The sequence below is a fragment of the Haliotis asinina genome, chromosome 2, assembly GCF_037392515.1.
Source record: "Haliotis asinina isolate JCU_RB_2024 chromosome 2, JCU_Hal_asi_v2, whole genome shotgun sequence".
In the NCBI taxonomy this organism is placed as follows: Eukaryota; Metazoa; Mollusca; class Gastropoda; order Lepetellida; family Haliotidae; genus Haliotis; species Haliotis asinina.
Window position 1 is genome coordinate 100,548,118 of NC_090281.1, and position 19,100 is coordinate 100,567,217.

At 41.3% G+C, this 19,100-nt stretch overlaps 1 protein-coding gene across 2 annotated transcripts in view; it reads right to left on the reverse strand.

Annotated features, from left to right (window-relative positions):
* The window catches only part of LOC137273067 (P protein-like), a 38,132-nt gene that overhangs the window by 14,383 nt on the left and 4,649 nt on the right, over positions 1 to 19,100 (reverse strand). For both annotated transcript variants that reach the window (XM_067805516.1, XM_067805517.1), the window contains exons 2-9: positions 16,085 to 16,327; positions 15,438 to 15,579; positions 14,776 to 14,848; positions 13,594 to 13,748; positions 13,236 to 13,312; positions 12,963 to 13,116; positions 12,548 to 12,619; positions 11,030 to 11,152 (exon numbers count right to left, since the gene is read on the reverse strand). In XM_067805516.1, the coding sequence (XP_067661617.1) occupies positions 11,030 to 11,152; positions 12,548 to 12,619; positions 12,963 to 13,116; positions 13,236 to 13,312; positions 13,594 to 13,748; positions 14,776 to 14,848; positions 15,438 to 15,579; positions 16,085 to 16,290 (1,002 nt within the window). In that variant the 5' untranslated portion in view covers positions 16,291 to 16,327. The remainder of the gene's footprint in view (positions 1 to 11,029; positions 11,153 to 12,547; positions 12,620 to 12,962; positions 13,117 to 13,235; positions 13,313 to 13,593; positions 13,749 to 14,775; positions 14,849 to 15,437; positions 15,580 to 16,084; positions 16,328 to 19,100) is intronic.

Consider the following 19,100-nt stretch of genomic DNA (forward strand, 5'->3'; position numbering starts at 1 on the left):
TGTAATAGTTGTTATAGTTGTTGTAATACTTGTTGTAATAGTTGTTGTTATAGTTGTTGTAGTTGTTGTAATAGTTGTTGTTATAGTTGTTGTAATAGTTGTTCTAATAGTTGTTGTTATAGTTGTTGTAATAGTTGTTGTAATAGTTTTCTAATAGTTGTTCTAATAGTTGTTGTAATAGTTGTTGTAATAGTTGTTGTTATAGTTGTTGTAATAGTTGTTGTAATAGTTGTTATAGTTGTTGTAATAGTTGTTGTAATAGTTGTTGTAATAGTTGTTATAGTTGTTGTAATAGTTGTTGTAATAGTTGTTGTAATAGTTGTTATAGTTGTTGTAATAGTTGTTGTAATAGTTGTTGTAATAGTTGTTATAGTTGTTGTAATAGTTGTTGTAATAGTTGTTGTAGTTGTTGTAATAGTTGTAATAGTTGTTGTAATAGTTGTTGTAATAGTTGTTGTAATAGTTGTTGTAATAGTTGTTCTAATAGTTGTTGTTATAGTTGTTGTAATAGTTGTTGTAATAGTTGTTGTAATAGTTGTTGTAATAGTTGTTGTAATAGTTGTTCTAATAGTTGTTGTAATAGTTGTTGTAATAGTTGTTATAGTTGTTGTAATAGTTGTTGTAATAGTTGTTGTAATAGTTGTTGTTATAGTTGTTGTTATAGTTGTTGTGATAGTTGTTGTTATAGTTGTTGTAATAGTTGTTGTAATAGTTGTTGTTATAGTTGTTGTAATAGTTGTTGTAATAGTTGTTATAGTTGTTGTAATAGTTGTTGTAATAGTTGTTATAGTTGTTGTAATAGTTGTTGTAATAGTTGTTGTAATAGTTGTTGTAATAGTTGTTATAGTTGTTGTAATAGTTGTTGTAATAGTTGTTGTAATGGTTGTTATAGTTGTTGTAATAGTTGTTGTAATAGTTGTTGTTATAGTTCTTGTAATAGTTGTTGTAATAGTTGTTGTAATAGTTGTTCTAATAGTTGTTGTAATAGTTGTTGTAATAGTTGTTGTTATAGTTGTTGCAATAGTTGTTGTAATAGTTGTTGTAATAGTTGTTATAGTTGTTGTAATAGTTGTTGTAATAGTTGTTATAGTTGTTGTAATAGTTGTTGTAATAGTTGTTGTAATAGTTCTTATAGTTGTTGTAATAGTTGTTGTAATAGTTGTAATAGTTGTTGTAATAGTTGTTGTAATAGTTGTTGTAATAGTTGTTATAGTTGTTGTAATAGTTGTTGTAATAGTTGTTGTAATAGTTGTTATAGTTGTTGTAATAGTTGTTGTAATAGTTGTTGTTATAGTTGTTGTAATAGTTGTTGTTATAGTTGTTGGAATAGTTGTTGTAATAGTTGTTGTAATAGTTGTTCTAATAGTTGTTCTAATAGTTGTTGTAATAGTTGTTGTAATAGTTGTTATAGTTGTTGTTATAGTTGTTGTAATAGTTGTTATAGTTGTTATAGTTGTTGTAATAGTTGTTGTAATAGTTGTTGTAATAGTTGTTGTAATAGTTGTTCTAATAGTTGTTGTAATAGTTGTTGTAATAGTTGTTGTAATAGTTGTTATAGTTGTTGTAATAGTTGTTGTAATAGTTGTTGTAATAGTTGTTGTAATAGTTGTTGTAAAAGTTGTTATAGTTGTTGTAATTGTTGTTGTTATAGTTGTTATAGATGTTGTAGTAGTTGTTGTAATAGTTGTTGTAATAGTTGTTGTTATAGTTGTTGTAATAGTTGTTGTTATAGTTGTTGTAATAGTTGTTGTAATAGTTGTTATAGTTGTTGTAATAGTTGTTGTAATAGTTGTTGTAATAGTTGTTATAGTTGTTGTAATAGTTGTTGTAATAGTTGTTGTAATAGTTGTTGTTATAGTTGTTGTAATAGTTGTTGTAATAGTTGTTATAGTTGTTGTAATAGTTGTTGTAATAGTTGTTGTAATAGTTGTTGTTATAGTTGTTGTAGTTGTTGTAATAGTTGTAATAGTTGTTGTAATAGTTGTTGTTATAGTTGTTGTAATAGTTGTTGTTATAGTTGTTGTAATAGTTGTTGTAATAGTTGTTGTTATAGTTGTTGTAATAGTTGTTGTAATAGTTGTTATAGTTGTTGTAATAGTTGTTGTTATAGTTGTTGTAATAGTTGTTATAGTTGTTGTAGTAGTTGTTGTAATAGTTGTTGTAATAGTTGTTGTTATAGTTGTTGTAATAGTTGTTGTAATAGTTGTTATAGTTGTTGTAATAGTTGTTGTAATAGTTGTTGTAATAGTTGTTATAGTTGTTGTAATAGTTGTTGTAATAGTTGTTGTAATAGTTGTTGTTATAGTTGTTGTAGTTGTTGTAATAGTTGTAATAGTTGTTGTAATAGTTGTTGTTATAGTTGTTGTAATAGTTGTTGTTATAGTTGTTGTAATAGTTGTTGTAATAGTTGTTGTAATAGTTGTTGTTATAGTTGTTGTAATAGTTGTTATAGTTGTAATAGTTGTTGTAATAGTTGTTGTAATAGTTGTTGTTATAGTTGTTGTAGTTGTTGTAATAGTTGTTGTTATAGTTGTTGTAATAGTTGTTATAGTTGTTGTAATAGTTGTTGTAATAGTTGTTGTTATAGTTGTTATAGTTGTTGTAATAGTTGTTGTAATAGTTGTTGTAATAGTTGTTGTAATAGTTGTTGTTATAGTTGTTGTTATAGTTGTTGTAATAGTTGTTATAGTTGTTGTAATAGTTGTTGTAATAGTTGTTGTTATAGTTGTTGTAATAGTTGTTGTAATAGTTGTTCTAATAGTTGTTGTAATAGTTGTTGTAATAGTTGTTGTTATAGTTGTTGTAATAGTTGTTGTAATAGTTGTTGTAATAGTTGTTGTAATAGTTGTTGTAATAGTTGTTGTTATAGTTGTTGTTATAGTTGTTATAGTTGTTGTAATAGTTGTTGTAATAGTTGTTGTAATAGTTGTTATAATAGTTGTTATAGTTGTTGTAATAGTTGTTGTAATAGTTGTTGTAGTAGTTGTTGTTGTAGTTGTTGTAATAGTTGTTGTTGTAGTTGTTGTAATAGTTGTTGTTATAGTTGTTGTAATAGTTGTTGTAATAGTTGTTGTGATAGTTGTTATAGTTGTTGTAATAGTTGTTGTAATAGTTGTTATAGTTGTTGTAATAGTTGTTGTAATAGTTGTTGTAATAGTTGTTATAGTTGTTGTTATAGTTGTTGTAATAGTTGTTGTAATAGTTGTTGTTATAGTTGTTGTAATAGTTGTTGTAATAGTTGTTGTTATAGTTGTAATATTGGAACAAGACAAGAGGGCATTTTAACCCCACAAATGTTGATCATATTATATATAAACTGACAGGCTTTACGAAGGTGAGTGCTGGCAGGGCTGTTTATTTATCTCCAGCCTTTGACAACATGTTTATAGATAGTTTATTTCGGTAGTTAGGCCACAGGCCCATGTACAAAACATACCATACACAAAGTATATGTATGTTGCAAACTAGACAGAAGCAATGTACAAACATAACGATCGTATGTATAAACATTGCTTTAGATATTTCGCTAAATTCGTAAGTACATCAGTCCTTTTACAGTTTAACAAAAAATTATAAGAGAATACAGTAGGTTTTATATAATACTGGGCTGGTATATATTTGTCTTAACACTGCATATTGAGGGCAAACTAACAGTAATAATAGTAAATGTTGCTCATCTCAACATAGTTACAATTACAGACTCTGCATGAGCAGTCAGCTGGATCAGTTCCATTTCTACGGCCTAAAGTAGACTGGATGGGCAGCACGCCCAGTCTCAGCAAACACAGTAATATTCTATATCTGATATTCGTGATATAATATTCCGTATCGTTGAAACTTTTAATCTGTGAATAATATGTTGATCTGGATGATTCAGAAAGTTTTCCAATAATATTCTGTGTCTTACAATCACGGAGGCGTTGCCTAAATAACACTAGACAAAAATCTAAATTACAAATATCTTGAAATAGCTAGACATCACCGAAACCATAGCTATGCAGTAAATATTCCAGATTAGTAGCCCAGGGTATTGTTCCAGTCTCATCAGGCTTTCACATCAGCAAATAACATTGTTTGGGGTACCTGTCACTGTCCATATATACACCTGGAAATTAATCAAGCAACACCCCAATTTTTTCTATTGGAGCAACTTTGAAGTGTTCTGACAATCAAAATATGCCGGGTTGATATAGTTTGACACTTTTTTATTCAACAGACGATCTCTGACAAACAACTTAAAGGGAAAAAGTATCAAGACTTTGCTTTATTGCAACGAAATCCAAATTCTTAAAACTGTCTTAAATTCATGAAAAAATGGACACAATTTACTATTCATCCACAGACGTTGTTGTCAGGTGTATTAACACAAATGTCACATGGAAAGAAAGAACAGTCATCTGAGAGTCTGCACACCGACTTTCATCAATATCTAGTGTGTCCTCCCTGCGCACGCACCACCGATTCCAGACGCCTCCTCATTCCTTGGATGAGTCTCCGGATCTGATTCTGGGGGATCCTGTTCCACTCCTCATGCAGGGCAGCCGTCAATTCGTTGAGATTATGGACTGGTGGGTCTCTCTGCCTCACACGACGGCCAATAAAGTCCCACAAATGTTCAATGGGGTTGAGGTCAGGGCTCATGGCAGGCCATGGAATTCTGTCAATTGCATTTTGCCGCAAAAAATCATTTACAGCATGCGCCCTGTGAGGTCTAGCATTGTCGTCCATAAATATGGGTCTCGTTGCCAGAGGATGGTTCTCAAAATGAGGTACCACAGCCCTGTCAAGAACCTCCTGTTGGTAACGAACACCGTTAAGGTTGCCACGGATGGTAATGATATCCAACTTGCAGTTCATGGAAATGCACCCCCATACCATAACGGAACCTCCCCCAAAGGCCACAGTCTCCTGGATGTTCCGTGGAGCCATTGCTGTGTTCCTCTGCCTCCAGACCCGAGTACGACCGTCCACCATGTGCAGCAAGAACCGGCTCTCATCTGAGAAATGGACCTTCCTCCAAGAGGCAATGTTCCAGTGCAAACGGTCATTACACCAGGCCAGTCGGGCTGCCTTATGGGCTGGAGACAGTCTGGGTCGCTTGATTGGCCTCCTTGCCCGGTATCCTGCAGCTTTCAGACGATTTCGAACAGTCCTGTTCGAGATGGGTCTCCCTGGAAGCCACTCCTGTCTCAACCGAGAGCTCGAGTCGAAGGACCTGCGCCGTACAAGTCTCAGTAAAGCTCTGTCCTCCCGGACTGTGGTCTTCCTGGGTCTTCCTGGTCTAGGCAGGTCTTTAACTTCATTAGTGGCCCGGTATTTTTTCAAAAGTTTTGAAATTATGGAATGATGTCGTCCGATTTGAGTCCCGATTTGTCTTAGAGACATACCAGCATTCCTCATGCCGATTATTTGCCAACGAGTGGCCTCTGATAATTTCCTACGTGCCATGACATTGAAATGAATGAAAAACCGAATGCAATCGACAACCTGCGCTTGTAAACACCCCAGGGAAAAAGTGCATTTTTCGAAAGTTGAGGTTAAAGCAATGCACGTGCGCTGTGCAAGCTTCACGCGCGTCATATCAACCCATGAAAAGCTCATGCTGTATGTCAATACATCAAAATTGAATAATCAATCATCAAAATTACTTCGTTAAACTTTGTTAAGTTTTTATGTGTCTTTGAATTTGGTGTTGCTTAATTAATTTCCATATGTATATAAAAGTTAAAATTAAACTTAGTATAAAGCGATTCTAAAGTTGGGCGTCGCTGGAATCCCTTCACTTCGACGCCGTACAATGTTACAGGTTTAACTTTAGTATCAAGTAAGTTAAAAATATATTAACATTGATATTAGGAAGTAGTAAACTGTAATTTCTTAATGGCAAACGGTGCCTTATTTGCCTTGGCTACAAGTGTATCAACCTTGACCAAGACAGTCTGTTACAGAACAATACACCCAGATAGTTGTCATACGTTGACACTTGTAATGACTTACCATCAATATACCACTTTCATAGTGCCGTTAAATGCCACCATTTTTAAAAGGCAGCACTTCTGTTTTTGTCATACTGACTTGTAAATCCAACAGCCTACAAACTCTACCAAGCGCATCAATTCTCCTTTGTAACCCCACTACAAAATCATCAACTAAACATGGATCATCAACTAAACATGGACCGTCTGCGTAAAAGTACTGGTAATAATGCCATAAAGTCTTCACCAACAGATATCCCACATAAGTTTGAATCTAGCATCATATTTTGTAAGTCCAACATATACATAGAAAACAGAAAAGGGCTGATTACACAGCCTTGACGGACGCCGCCAAGACAGTCAAAACGGTCTGAAACTGATGTTTTAGAGATTTTTACAGCAAACTGTACCTTTAAGTACACGTCCTTCAACACAGATAGCGCCGACCAACGCTATTCCTCGATAGTTATTACCGTCGCTCGCTCACAAGTCCTTTCTTGTGCAAAGGGGAAATTCTACCATTAGCCCAGTCAGATGGACATGTACCTGAAGAATCCCATTAAACACCACTGTTCAATATGCTGTCAGTATTTTACTACAGCAGTTTATCTTCTCTGGTAAGGTGTCATCAGGCCCAGATGCTTTTCCACACTTTAGGTCGTTAAGAGCAGTGTATACTTCAGACTCACTTATATCAGAATTCCAAATGCCAAACAACTTGATTAGCCTCTTAGTACTGAGCTTGATCCAAGTTATCTAGAATCTAGTAGTATATATAGTATAGTTATCACTGTCTACAGGCATATCTATCAGATTTAACATCCGATTAAACTATTGTGACCACTGAAAAGGAGTGATATTTACATAGTTTACTGGTGCCATGTCTTGAGTCATGATCTTCAGAGTTTTCCACAAGATTTATTATTAACACCATCAGACACTAGTTTGCTAACACAGTTCTCTTCATTTATAGTCTTTTTACTTCTACACAGCCCTCTGTAAGTATTACTGATTATAACATGTTTGTTCTTATGGTTGCTGATGATGTGTTATCTATGGATGATTCATGTTTACAGCTGCAAAAAAAACCAGATTTATCCCCTCGAACATTTTTCTGACTGCGCAGGTTTGAAAGTAAACCTGAGTCAGACAAAGATAATGGCTCTCCGCTGTCCATTGAAGAAACATGAAAGATGGTACTTCAAGGGAGATTCAGTTGATGCCTTTTCATCTTATACATAACCTTTTTTTGTTTCTTCACCCAGACTTTGCTGGAGTAAGCCGCAGGACTCTCTTGCAGCACAGGCAAACAAAGCTTCTTAACTATTTGTGCTTATTCAAGGGAATCTGGCAGGTTATCATGTAAGGTTGTGTTTAAGATATTTGATGCTACAGTTGTTCCAATATTGTGTTATGGTTCAGAAGTATAGGTGTAAATTGTTGTAAGAAAATTGAGAGTGTCTAGATTAAATTATGTAAATGGATACTTAAAGTTGGGAGGAGCACTATAAAAATTAGACTGTGGAGGAGTCCTACTTGAGTACATCTATATGGTTGTTGGAGAATGTGGAGCAGTCCTACCTGAGTACATCTATATGGTTGTTGGAGACTGTGGAGGAGTCCTACTTCAATACATCTATATGGTTGTTGGAGAATGTGGAGCAGTCCTACTTCAATACATCTATATGGTTGTTGGAGACTGTGGAGGAGTCCTACTTGAGTACATCTATATGGTTGTTGGAGACTGTGGAGGAGTCCTACTTCAGTACATCTATATGGTTGTTGGAGACTGTGGAGGAGTCCTACTTGAGTACATCTATATGGTTGTTGGAGACTGTGGAGGAGTCCTACTTCAGTACATCTATATGGTTGTTGGAGACTGTGGAGGAGTCCTACTTGAGTACATCAATATGGTTGTTGGAGACTGTGGAGGAGTCCTACTTCAATACATCTATATGGTTGTTGGAGAATGTGGAGCAGTCCTACTTCAATACATCTATATGGTTGTTGGAGACTGTGGAGGAGTCCTACTTGAGTACATCTATATGGTTGTTGGAGACTGTGGAGGAGTCCTACTTCAGTACATCTATATGGTTGTTGGAGAATGTGGAGCAGTCCTACTTGAGTACATCTATATGGTTTTTGGAGAATGTGGAGGAGTCCTACTTCAGTACGTCTATATGGTTGTTGGAGACTGTGGAGGAGTCCTACTTCAGTACATCTATATGGTTGTTGGAGAATGTGGAGGAGTCCTACTTCAGTACATCTATATGGTTGTTGGAGAATGTGGAGCAGTCCTACTTGAGTACATCTATATGGTTGTTGGAGACTGTGGAGGAGTCCTACTTCAGTACATCTATATGGTTCTTGGAGACTGTGGAGGAGTCCTACTTGAGTACATCAATATGGTTGTTGGAGACTGTGGAGGAGTCCTACTTCAATACATCTATATGGTTGTTGGAGAATGTGGAGCAGTCCTACTTCAATACATCTATATGGTTGTTGGAGACTGTGGAGGAGTCCTACTTGAGTACATCTATATGGTTGTTGGAGACTGTGGAGGAGTCCTACTTCAGTACATCTATATGGTTGTTGGAGAATGTGGAGCAGTCCTACTTGAGTACATCTATATGGTTGTTGGAGACTGTGGAGCAGTCCTACTTGAGTACATCTATATGGTTGTTGGAGACTGTGGAGGAGTCCTACTTGAGTACATCTATATGGTTGTTGGAGACTGTGGAGCAGTCCTACTTGAGTACATCTATATGGTTGTTGGAGACTGTGGAGGAGTCCTACTTCAGTACATCAATATGGTTGTTGGAGACTGTGGAGGAGTCCTACTTCAGTACATCTATATGGTTGTTGGAGACTGTGGAGCAGTCCTACTTCAGTACATCTATATGGTTGTTGGAGACTGGAGCAGTCCTACTTCAATACATCTATATGGTTGTTGGAGACTGTGGAGCAGTCCTACTTCAATACATCTATATGGTTGTTGGAGAATGTGGAGCAGTCCTACTTCAGTACATCTATATGGTTGTTGGAGACTGTGGAGGAGTCCTACTTCAGTACATCTATATGGTTGTTGGAGACTGTGGAGGAGTCCTACTTGAGTACATCTATATGGTTGTTGGAGACTGTGGAGCAGTCCTACTTCAGTACATCTATATGGTTGTTGGAGAATGTGGAGGAGTGCTACTTGTGTACTTCTATATGGTTGTTGGAGAATGTGGAGGAGTCCTACTTCAATACATCTCTATGGTTGTTGGAGACTGTGGAGGAGTCCTACTTCAGTACATGTATATGGTTGTTGGAGACTGTGGAGCAGTCCTACTTCAATACATCTATATGGTTGTTGGAGACTGTGGAGGAGTCCTACTTCAGTACATCTATATGGTTGTTGGAGACTGTGGAGGAGTCCTACTTCAGTACATCTATATGGTTGTTGGAGACTGTGGAGCAGTCCTACTTCAGTACATCTATATGGTTGTTGGAGAATGTGGAGGAGTCCTACTTGTGTACTTCTATATGGTTGTTGGAGACTGTGGAGGAGTCCTACTTCAATACATCTATATGGTTGTTGGAGACTGTGGAGGAGTCCTACTTCAATACATCTATATGGTTGTTGGAGAATGTGGAGCAGTCCTACTTCAGTACATCTATATGGTTGTTGGAGAATGTGGAGCAGTCCTACTTGAGTACATCTATATGGTTGTTGGAGAATGTGGAGCAGTCCTACTTCAATACATCTATATGGTTGTTGGAGAATGTGGAGGAGTCCTACTTCAGTACATCTATATGGTTGTTGGAGACTGTGGAGCAGTCCTACTTCAGTACATCTATATGGTTGTTGGAGAATGTGGAGCAGTCCTACTTGAGTACATCTATATGGTTGTTGGAGAATGTGGAGCAGTCCTACTTCAGTACATCTATGTCGCTATCCACATCCATCCACTGGTTGGGTGTGGCACAGACACTGTTGTGAGACCCACGATTCCAATGTAGTAGTTTACAAGAGATACCACAGCTTCACAAGTGTGTGTGTGTGTGTGTGTGTGTGTGTGTGTGTGTGTGCTGTTGTGAGTGCGTGTGCGTGTGCGTGTGCGTGTGTATGTGGTACAAATGGCGGTTATATTCTCTGTGTGTGTTTTGATTGTGTGTGCTTGTGTGTGCGTGTGTGTGTGTGTGTGTGTGTGTTTGTGGTGTAGAAGTGGTGGTTAGTGTGTGGGGTGGGGTGCTACGTGTGTGTATGCTGTTGACAGTGTGTGTATGCTTGTGTGTGTGTGTGTGTGTGTGTGCGTTTTAGATGTGGTAGTTTAGTGTGTGATTAGTGTGAGCTTTTTGTGTGTATGCTGTTGTGAGTATGTGTTCGTGTGTGTGTGGTAGAAGTGGTAGTTAGTTTGCAGTGTGTGTATGTTGTGTGTGTGTGCTGTTGTGTGCGTGTGCGTGTGCGTGTGTATGTGGTACAACTGGCGGTTATATTCTCTCTCTGTGTTTTGATTGTGTATGCTGTTGTGAGTGTGTGTGCTTGTGTGTGTGTCTGTGTGTGTGTGTGTGTGTGTGTGTGTGTCTGTGGTAGAAGTGGTGCTTAGTGTGTGGGGTGGGGGTGGGGTGCTACGTGTGTGTATGCTGTTGACAGCGTGTGTATGCTTGTGTGTGTGTGCGCGCGCGTTTTAGATGTGGTAGTTTGGTGTGTGGTGTGTGTGAGCTTTCTGTGTGTATGCTGTTGTGAGTATGTGGTAGTGTGTTAGTGTGTGTGGTAGAAGTGGTAGTTTGTTTGTAGTTGGTGCGTGTATGCTCTTGTGCGTGTGTGGTGTGTGCTGTTGGGTTAGTATAAGTGTATTTGTGTGTGTGGTAGAAGTGGTGGTTAGTGTGTGGGGGCGCTTTGTGTGTGTATGCTGTTGTAAATGTGGGTGGTAGGAGTGGTAGTTCGTGTGTGTGCGCGTTTGTGTGCTCGCGTATTGTGTGTGTGGTAATAGTGCGGTTATAATGTTTACGCGTGCACATTATCATGAATGTGTACACAGCCTGACAAGTAAATATTACTCACTTACCTTCAGCGCCGAGTAGTCGAAGAATCCCGTCTCGGAGAAGATGGCGACGAGGATCATCATTCCGAACAGGAGGGAAAGAGTCTCCATATCTATCCAGCTAATAATCGTCTCCATAGTGGGGCGCTGAATAAATACACACGTCGTTATCACACCTCCAGACATAACGGATTTCATTGTACATATATTAATGGTAGGGTGCTAAATAAATACATACGTCGTTATCACACCTCCAGACATTACGGATATCATTGTACATATATTACTGGTAGGGTGCTAAATAAATACATACGTCGTTATCACACCTCCAGACATAACGGATATCATTGTACATATATTACTGGTAGGGTGCTAAATAAATACATACGTCGTTATCACACCTCCAGACATTACGGATATCATTGTACATATATTACTGGTAGGGTGCTAAATAAATACACACGTCGTTATCACACCTCCAGACATTACGGATATCATTGTACATATATTACTGGTAGGGTGCTAAATAAATACATACGTCGTTATCACACCTCCAGACATTACGGATATCATTGTACATATGTTACTGGTAGGGTGCTAAATAAATACATACGTCGTTATCACACCTCCAGACATTACGGATATCATTGTACATATATTACTGGTAGGGTGCTAAATAAATACATACGTCGTTATCACACCTCCAGACATAACGGATATCATTGTACATATATTACTGGTAGGGTGCTAAATAAATACATACGTCGTTATCACACCTCCAGACATAACGGATATCATTGTACATATATTACTGGTAGGGTGCTAAATAAATACATACGTCGTTATCACACCTCCAGACATTACGGATATCATCGTACATATATTACTGGTAGGGTGCTAAATAAATACATACGTCGTTATCACACCTCCAGACATTACGGATATCATTGTACATATATTACTGGTAGGGTGCTAAATAAATACATACGTCGTTATCACACCTCCAGACATAACGGATTTCATTGTACATATATTACTGGTAGGGTGCTAAATAAATACACACGTCGTTATCACACCTCCAGACATAACGGATTTCATTGTACATATATTACTGGTAGGGTGCTAAATAAATACATACGTCGTTATCACACCTCCAGATATAACGGATATCATTGTACATATATTACTGGTAGGGTGCTAAATAAATACATACGTCGTTATCACACCTCCAGACATAACGGATATCATCGTACATATATTACAGGTAGGGTGCTAAATAAATACATACGTCATTATCACACCTCCAGACATAACGGATATCATCGTACATATATTACTGGTAGGGTGCTAAATAAATACATACGTCGTTATCACACCTCCAGACATAACGGATATCATTGTCATTGTATCACTGTTACAGGCAGGTTGCTGATTAAATACACGTGTTGTTATTACAAATTCACACAAAAAGGAAGCCTTTTGCATGATAGTAATATTTATTAATTATTTATCGCTCCAACTGGCTATGCAATAACGCCGTACTTCATTGAGCGCCGCCAACACTGCCACGGCGGCCAGGGAACCAAGCAGAGCAGCCAAAGTTCTGTGGACTAGCTGAAATACAGGAACGGGCAAAATTATCATCCTCATATAACACCCACAGTATCACCTTGCAGGGTTAAACGTGGTTTGAAGGGAAAGTAGAAAATAACACGTCCACATCTTAGTCAAGATGCACTCAAACTGACACGCAAGAGGAAGTAAGTTTAGTGATGGCGGAAACTGATGCAAAAAGAAATGGTCATTCGACGTCGAAGTATTCAGGCTTTGTGAACACTACCCTGGGAATCACACTATCTACCTGTAACTAGCTGACAAGGCTTGCCCCACTACCACCGCCCCTTGGCCACCGCTCTAAGGCCACCGTCCCTATACCAGCGCCGACATGCACGCTCACCTCTAGAATGATGAGGACGTAGACAAGGATGAGGACGATCAGTGCGTAGATGACATCGTTCTCATGGTCAGAGGCGATAGGGTGGTAGGAGTAGAAGAAGGAGATTGTGGATGTTGAGCTGCTGTTGACATCCACAGAGCATGTTCTTACAGAACTGTAAGTGAAACCAAGGACAATGTGGTGACTTTGGTGGCCAACTGACACTCGCAGAGGACAGATGCTAGCGTTGCTGTGGTTTCATTGTCTGACATTGTTTGCGAACGGGTGACCTACCTGTGGCATGTAAAGGTGTGATGCAGTGTCACGGGGACCCCGCCCTGGATCTGGGTGGCATTCACGTGCAGCGTCCACTAGAGGCGAAAACTCATCAGTATCAGTATCTGATTGCCCTTATCACAAACACTGTAACAACCGCAACAGATACTACTACTACTACTACTACTACTACTACTACTACTACTACTACTACTACTACAATCAGCGGTATCAGTTTTAAAGAAACAATGCTGCCAAGGACTTATCGTATATATTATACCCGACTTCTTCTTTTTTTATGTTGCGACGATACACAAAATATTTCTCATATAAAAATGTTTATGCTGGGCACCATGTTGTAAGTGTGAGGACTGACCGACTGATTGTCTAGTTGGAGTTGCATCTCCTCCGTCGCCTTCATTGCGTCCGTCTCGTCCGGCTCCGTCTGCTCGTCGCCCTGTTCCAGGAAGGGTCCCTGAACAGTCATCCTTACGACGGGGTACGAATCACTCGCATCCCCCAAATCAAGCTCTGCAGGAGAGGGGCAGTATGTCAGTTTAACACTGCTTTGATCAACAGTATTTCAGCTATAGAAGAAATCTCTCATAGAGATGTCTGCATATTTGTGTGCAGCTAAAATCAAATTGCCATCTTCATCTGACACGATAACCGTGTCGTCGGGCATGCTGTATAGACAGACGCCATTTAAGGTTTACCTTTGCGTTGTAGGATAGATAGACGCCATGTAGGGTTTACCGGTGCGTTGTAGAACATGTTGTACAGGTAGACGCCATGTAGGGTTTACCGGTGCGTTGTAGAACATGTTGTACAGATAGACGCCACAAAAGCTTTACCTTTGGGTTGGGCTAGACGCCATGAAAGGCTTACCTTTGCGTTGTAGGGTATGCTGCACAGATAGACGCCATGTAAGGTTTACCTTGCGTTGTAGGGCATGCTGTACAGACAGACGCCATGTAAGGTTTACCTTGCGTTGTAGGGCATGCTGTACAGACAGACGCCATGTAAGGTTTACCTTTGCGTTGTAGGGCATGCTGTACAGATATACGCCATGCAAGGTTTACCTTTGCATGCTGTACAGATAGACGCCACATAACGGTGCTGCAAACAACCAATCTTTTGCAAGAGATGTACATGCAGTTATTTGTCTCACAGCGGAGTGCTGACTTTCAGCTGCTTGCAATCGCATCAACCGCTGGATGAGGTCGCTTCGTTCTCAAACCAAAATGGCGACCTAGGAAATTTGAATCCGAAGGCTGAACAAAATTATTCGGCTGCCAAACTGGCCAAAAACAGCTTACATCCCAACATCCTCACTTTGTTCCACAGGTTCATTGTAGTCATCAACAATCATTAATTCATTGCTCGTCATAAAGACTCTCCTAGCTAATCCGTTCTTTAATAGCGCCAGGTGAGCAAACGGTAATCACCCCGTCATTTTTGGAAGGACGATAAACCATTCTAGCTGTTGCAAGCCCGGTATGAGCGATTCATTTGCTTACTCGAAGCGATTTTCGGCTTGCAACGCACCCAACATTACCTTTGCTTCGTAGCGGCTCCACGCTAAACTGACGCCACTCCTTCTCTGTTTCGTGGTTCACGGCGATGTAGAACTGCAACAGATCATGAACATTTCACTGCAGTTCTGGTGACGTGGTGTCGGGGATGGGTGTATAAGGTGTCCCTAGACCCTCCACTATTCGTTCTGACTGGTTCTTCAACAAATCACTGTTGTCTGGGTATGAGTGCTGCAGTCACTTCCGGTTTACTCACACACCTAACTGATGTACGGGAAGTGGTTGTGGCACCTCTCCCTGACATTGTCCTGGTTTGCCAGGACCATCCCGTGGGTCATGAGGCTTCTCTTCCAGCAAACTCTTTCTCTCCGCGCACTATATCGATCTGGCACGCTCTCATTATCCGGAGATTATCCGCAGCACACGCTAAGACCAGCGGGTGTCGGTTTTACGACACCTGAGGACTGTGACCAGTATGTGTTTGGCATATTGCACCTGGGATTATCCGAAGATTATCCGGTCAACTTCTGTGACCACCAGGTGGGATAATCCAAGAGCACATGCGAAGACTGACCACCAGGTTCCGTGTATATGTCCCCTGGGATAATCAAGAGCACATGCGAAGACTGGCCACCAGGTGTCGGGTATATGTCTTGAAACCTGTGGGCACCTGGTGTATACTCACACTGCACACCAAAGTCAGGACAAGGAGGACGGCCACCTTGATGTGATGGAAGACGGCCTTCTTCGTTAATGGCTTTGAAGGCGTGAAGACGTCGTCTTCCAGCTCTTCCTCCAGCAGCTGCTTCTCCGACTTCTTCACAGTCCTGAAAAATAGCGTCCGTCATTTCATGTGTCATTGATAATGAGCCAGTTCAGTCAAATAACGAAATACTTTTCGTAACTGTTTTATTTCATCGTTAGCCTCTCCATGCTTCATAACTTGGGGTTTAGATCGGTTCAGCTCCAAGGACATTAACTGATCATCTTCCAAACTGTACTAAAGAATATTTTTCAAATGTGATGATAAATATGACAAAAAACCACATCACAACTCATGAAACCGCGGATCACGTCTGGTGCTTTTGGGGATGCAGATTAGTTCCCGCGTTCCACCTTATTGTTCCACCAATGTGTGGTGTGTACAGGTCACTTCCTACCCTCTGCCTTATTGTTCCGCCAATGTGTGGTGTGTACAGATCACTTCCCACCCTCTGTCTTCTTGTTCCACCAATGTGTGGTGTGTACAGATCACTTCCCACCCTCTTCCTTATTGTTCCGCCAAAGTGTGGTGTGTATAAATCACTTCCCACCCGCACATATGACACATACCCGTTTCTCAGCGTTATCGTCACTGTGTCGGACAGAAGTGGCGATGTCTCTGACAACGAAGTCTCCACTGAGGATTCCGGCGTCAGGTTCCCCTTCTGCACCAATACCTCCGACGAAGTCCTTTCATTCGATGACCTGCTTCGGAAGGTCACGTGAGGGTTGATTCTGATGCCGTCAATGCTAGCAGAACGCTTGACGCGAGACATGATGTGACAGCTGAGGTTGGTGCTGGGTCATCCGGTCCTGTATGAGATGACAACCGTAGCAACGTGGTTAGTGTACCCTCCACTACACCGTACATCCGTGCAATACCATATCAGGATAGTTCCAGACATCCAAAGTGGCATCTATATCTTACCGTCTGTGCAATACCATATACATCCAATATCATCTTTGCAATGCAATATCAGTACAATGAAATGACACCCACCCACACACACACACATAAGGCCGGTGCTGGTTGCCTGGCAACACCTTAGGTGTTGTTACGGTAATGTATCTGATATACCTAACGCTGGTGTGGTGGCGGTTACAAAGCATGCTATACCTGAAGCTGGTGTGGTGGCGGTTATAAAGCACGCTATACCTGAAGCTGGTGTGGTGGCGGTTACAAAGCAGGCTATACCTGAAGCTGGTGTGGTGGCGGTTACAAAGCATGCTATACCTAACGCTGGTGTGGTGGCGGTTACAAAGGATGCTATACCTAACGCTGGTGTGGTGGCGGTTACAAAGCACGCTATACCTGAAGCTGGTGTGGTGGCGGTTACAAAGCACACTATACCTAACGCTGGTGTGGTGGCGGTTACAAAGCACGCTATACCTGACGCTGGTGTGGTGGCGGTTACAAAGCACGCTATACCTAACGCTGGTGTGGTGGCGGTTACAAAGCACGCTATACCTGAAGCTGGTGTGGTGACGGTTACAAAGCATGCTATACCTAAGGCTAGTGTGGTTGCGGTTACAAAGCAGGCTATACCTAATGCTGGCGTGGTGGCGGTTACAAAGCACGCTAAACCTGAAGCTGGTGTGGTGATGGTTACAAAGCACGCTAAACCTGAAGCTGGTGTGGTAGTGGTTACAAAGCACGCTATACCTGAAGCTGGTGTGGTGGCGGTTACAAAGCACACTATACCTAACGCTGGTGTGGTGGCGGTTACAAAGCAGGCTATACCTGAAGCTGGTGTGGTGACGGTTACAAATCACGCTATACCTGAAGCTGGTGTGGTGACGGTTACAAAGCACGCTATACCTGAAGCTGGTGTGGTTGCGGTTACAAAGCAGGCTATACCTGAAACTGGTGTGGTGACAGTTACAAAGCATGCTATACCTGAAGCTGGTGTGGTGGCGGTTACAAAGCAGGCTATACCTGAAGCTGGTGTGGTGGCGGTTACAAAGCACGCTATACCTAACGCTGGTGTGGTTGCGGTTACAAAGCAGGCTATACCTGAAGCTGGTGTGGTGACGGTTACAAAGCATGCTATACCTGAAGCTGGTGTGGTGGCGGTTACAAAGCACGCTATACCTGACGCTGGTGTGGTTGCGGTTACAAAGCAGGCTATACCTGAAGCTGGTGTGGTGACGGTTACAAAGCATGCTATACCTAACGCTGGTGTGGTTGCGGTTACAAAGCAGGCTATACCTGAAGCTGGTGTGGTGACGGTTACAAAGCATGCTATACCTGAAGCTGGTGTGGTGGCGGTTACAAAGCACGCTATACCTAACGCTGGTGTGGTGGCGGTTACAAAGCATGCTATACCTAACGCTGGTGTGGTTGCGGTTACAAAGCAGGCTATACCTGAAGCTGGTGTGGTGACGGTTACAAAGCATGCTATACCTGAAGCTGGTGTGGTGGCGGTTACAAAGCACGCTATACCTGAAGCTGGTGTGGTGGCGGTTACAAAGCACACTATACCTAACGCTGGTGTGGTGGCGGTTACAAAGCACGCTATACCTGACGCTGGTGTGGTGGCGGTTACAAAGCACGCTATACCTAACGCTGGTGTGGTGGCGGTTACAAAGCACGCTATACCTGAAGCTGGTGTGGTGACGGTTACAAAGCATGCTATACCTAAGGCTAGTGTGGTTGCGGTTACAAAGCAGGCTATACCTAATGCTGGCGTGGTGGCGGTTACAAAGCACGCTAAACCTGAAGCTGGTGTGGTGATGGTTACAAAGCACGCTAAACCTGAAGCTGGTGTGGTAGTGGTTACAAAGCACGCTATACCTGAAGCTGGTGTGGTGGCGGTTACAAAGCACACTATACCTAACGCTGGTGTGGTGGCGGTTACAAAGCAGGCTATACCTGAAGCTGGTGTGGTGACGGTTACAAATCACGCTATACCTGAAGCTGGTGTGGTGACGGTTACAAAGCACGCTATACCTGAAGCTGGTGTGGTTGCGGTTACAAAGCAGGCTATACCTAACGCTGGTGTGGTGACAGTTACAAAGCATGCTATACCTAACGCTGGTGTGGTTGCGGTTACAAAGCAGGCTATACCTGAAGCTGGTGTGGTGACGGTTACAAAGCACGCTATACCTAACGCTGGTGTGGTGGCGGTTACAAAGCACGCTATACCTAACGCTGGTGTGGTGGCGGTTACAAAGCACGCTATACCTGAAGCTGGTGTGGTTGCGGTTACAAAGCAGGCTCTACCTGAAACTGGTGTGGTGACGGTTACAAAGCATGCTATACCTGAAGCTGGTGTGGTGGCGGTTACAAAGCAGGCTACACCTGAAGCTGGTGTGGTGGCGGTTACAAAGCACGCTATACCTAACGCTGGTGTGGTTGCGGTTACAAAGCAGGCTATACCTGAAGCTGGTGTGGTGACGGTTACAAAGCACGCTATACCTGAAGCTGGTGTGGTGGCAGTTACAAAGCACGCTATACCTAACGCTGGTGTGGTGCAGGTTACAAAGCATGCTATACCTGAAGCTGGTGTGGTGGCGGTTACAAAGCACGTTATACCTGACGCTGGTATGATGGCGGTTACAAAGCACGCTATACCTAACGCTGGTG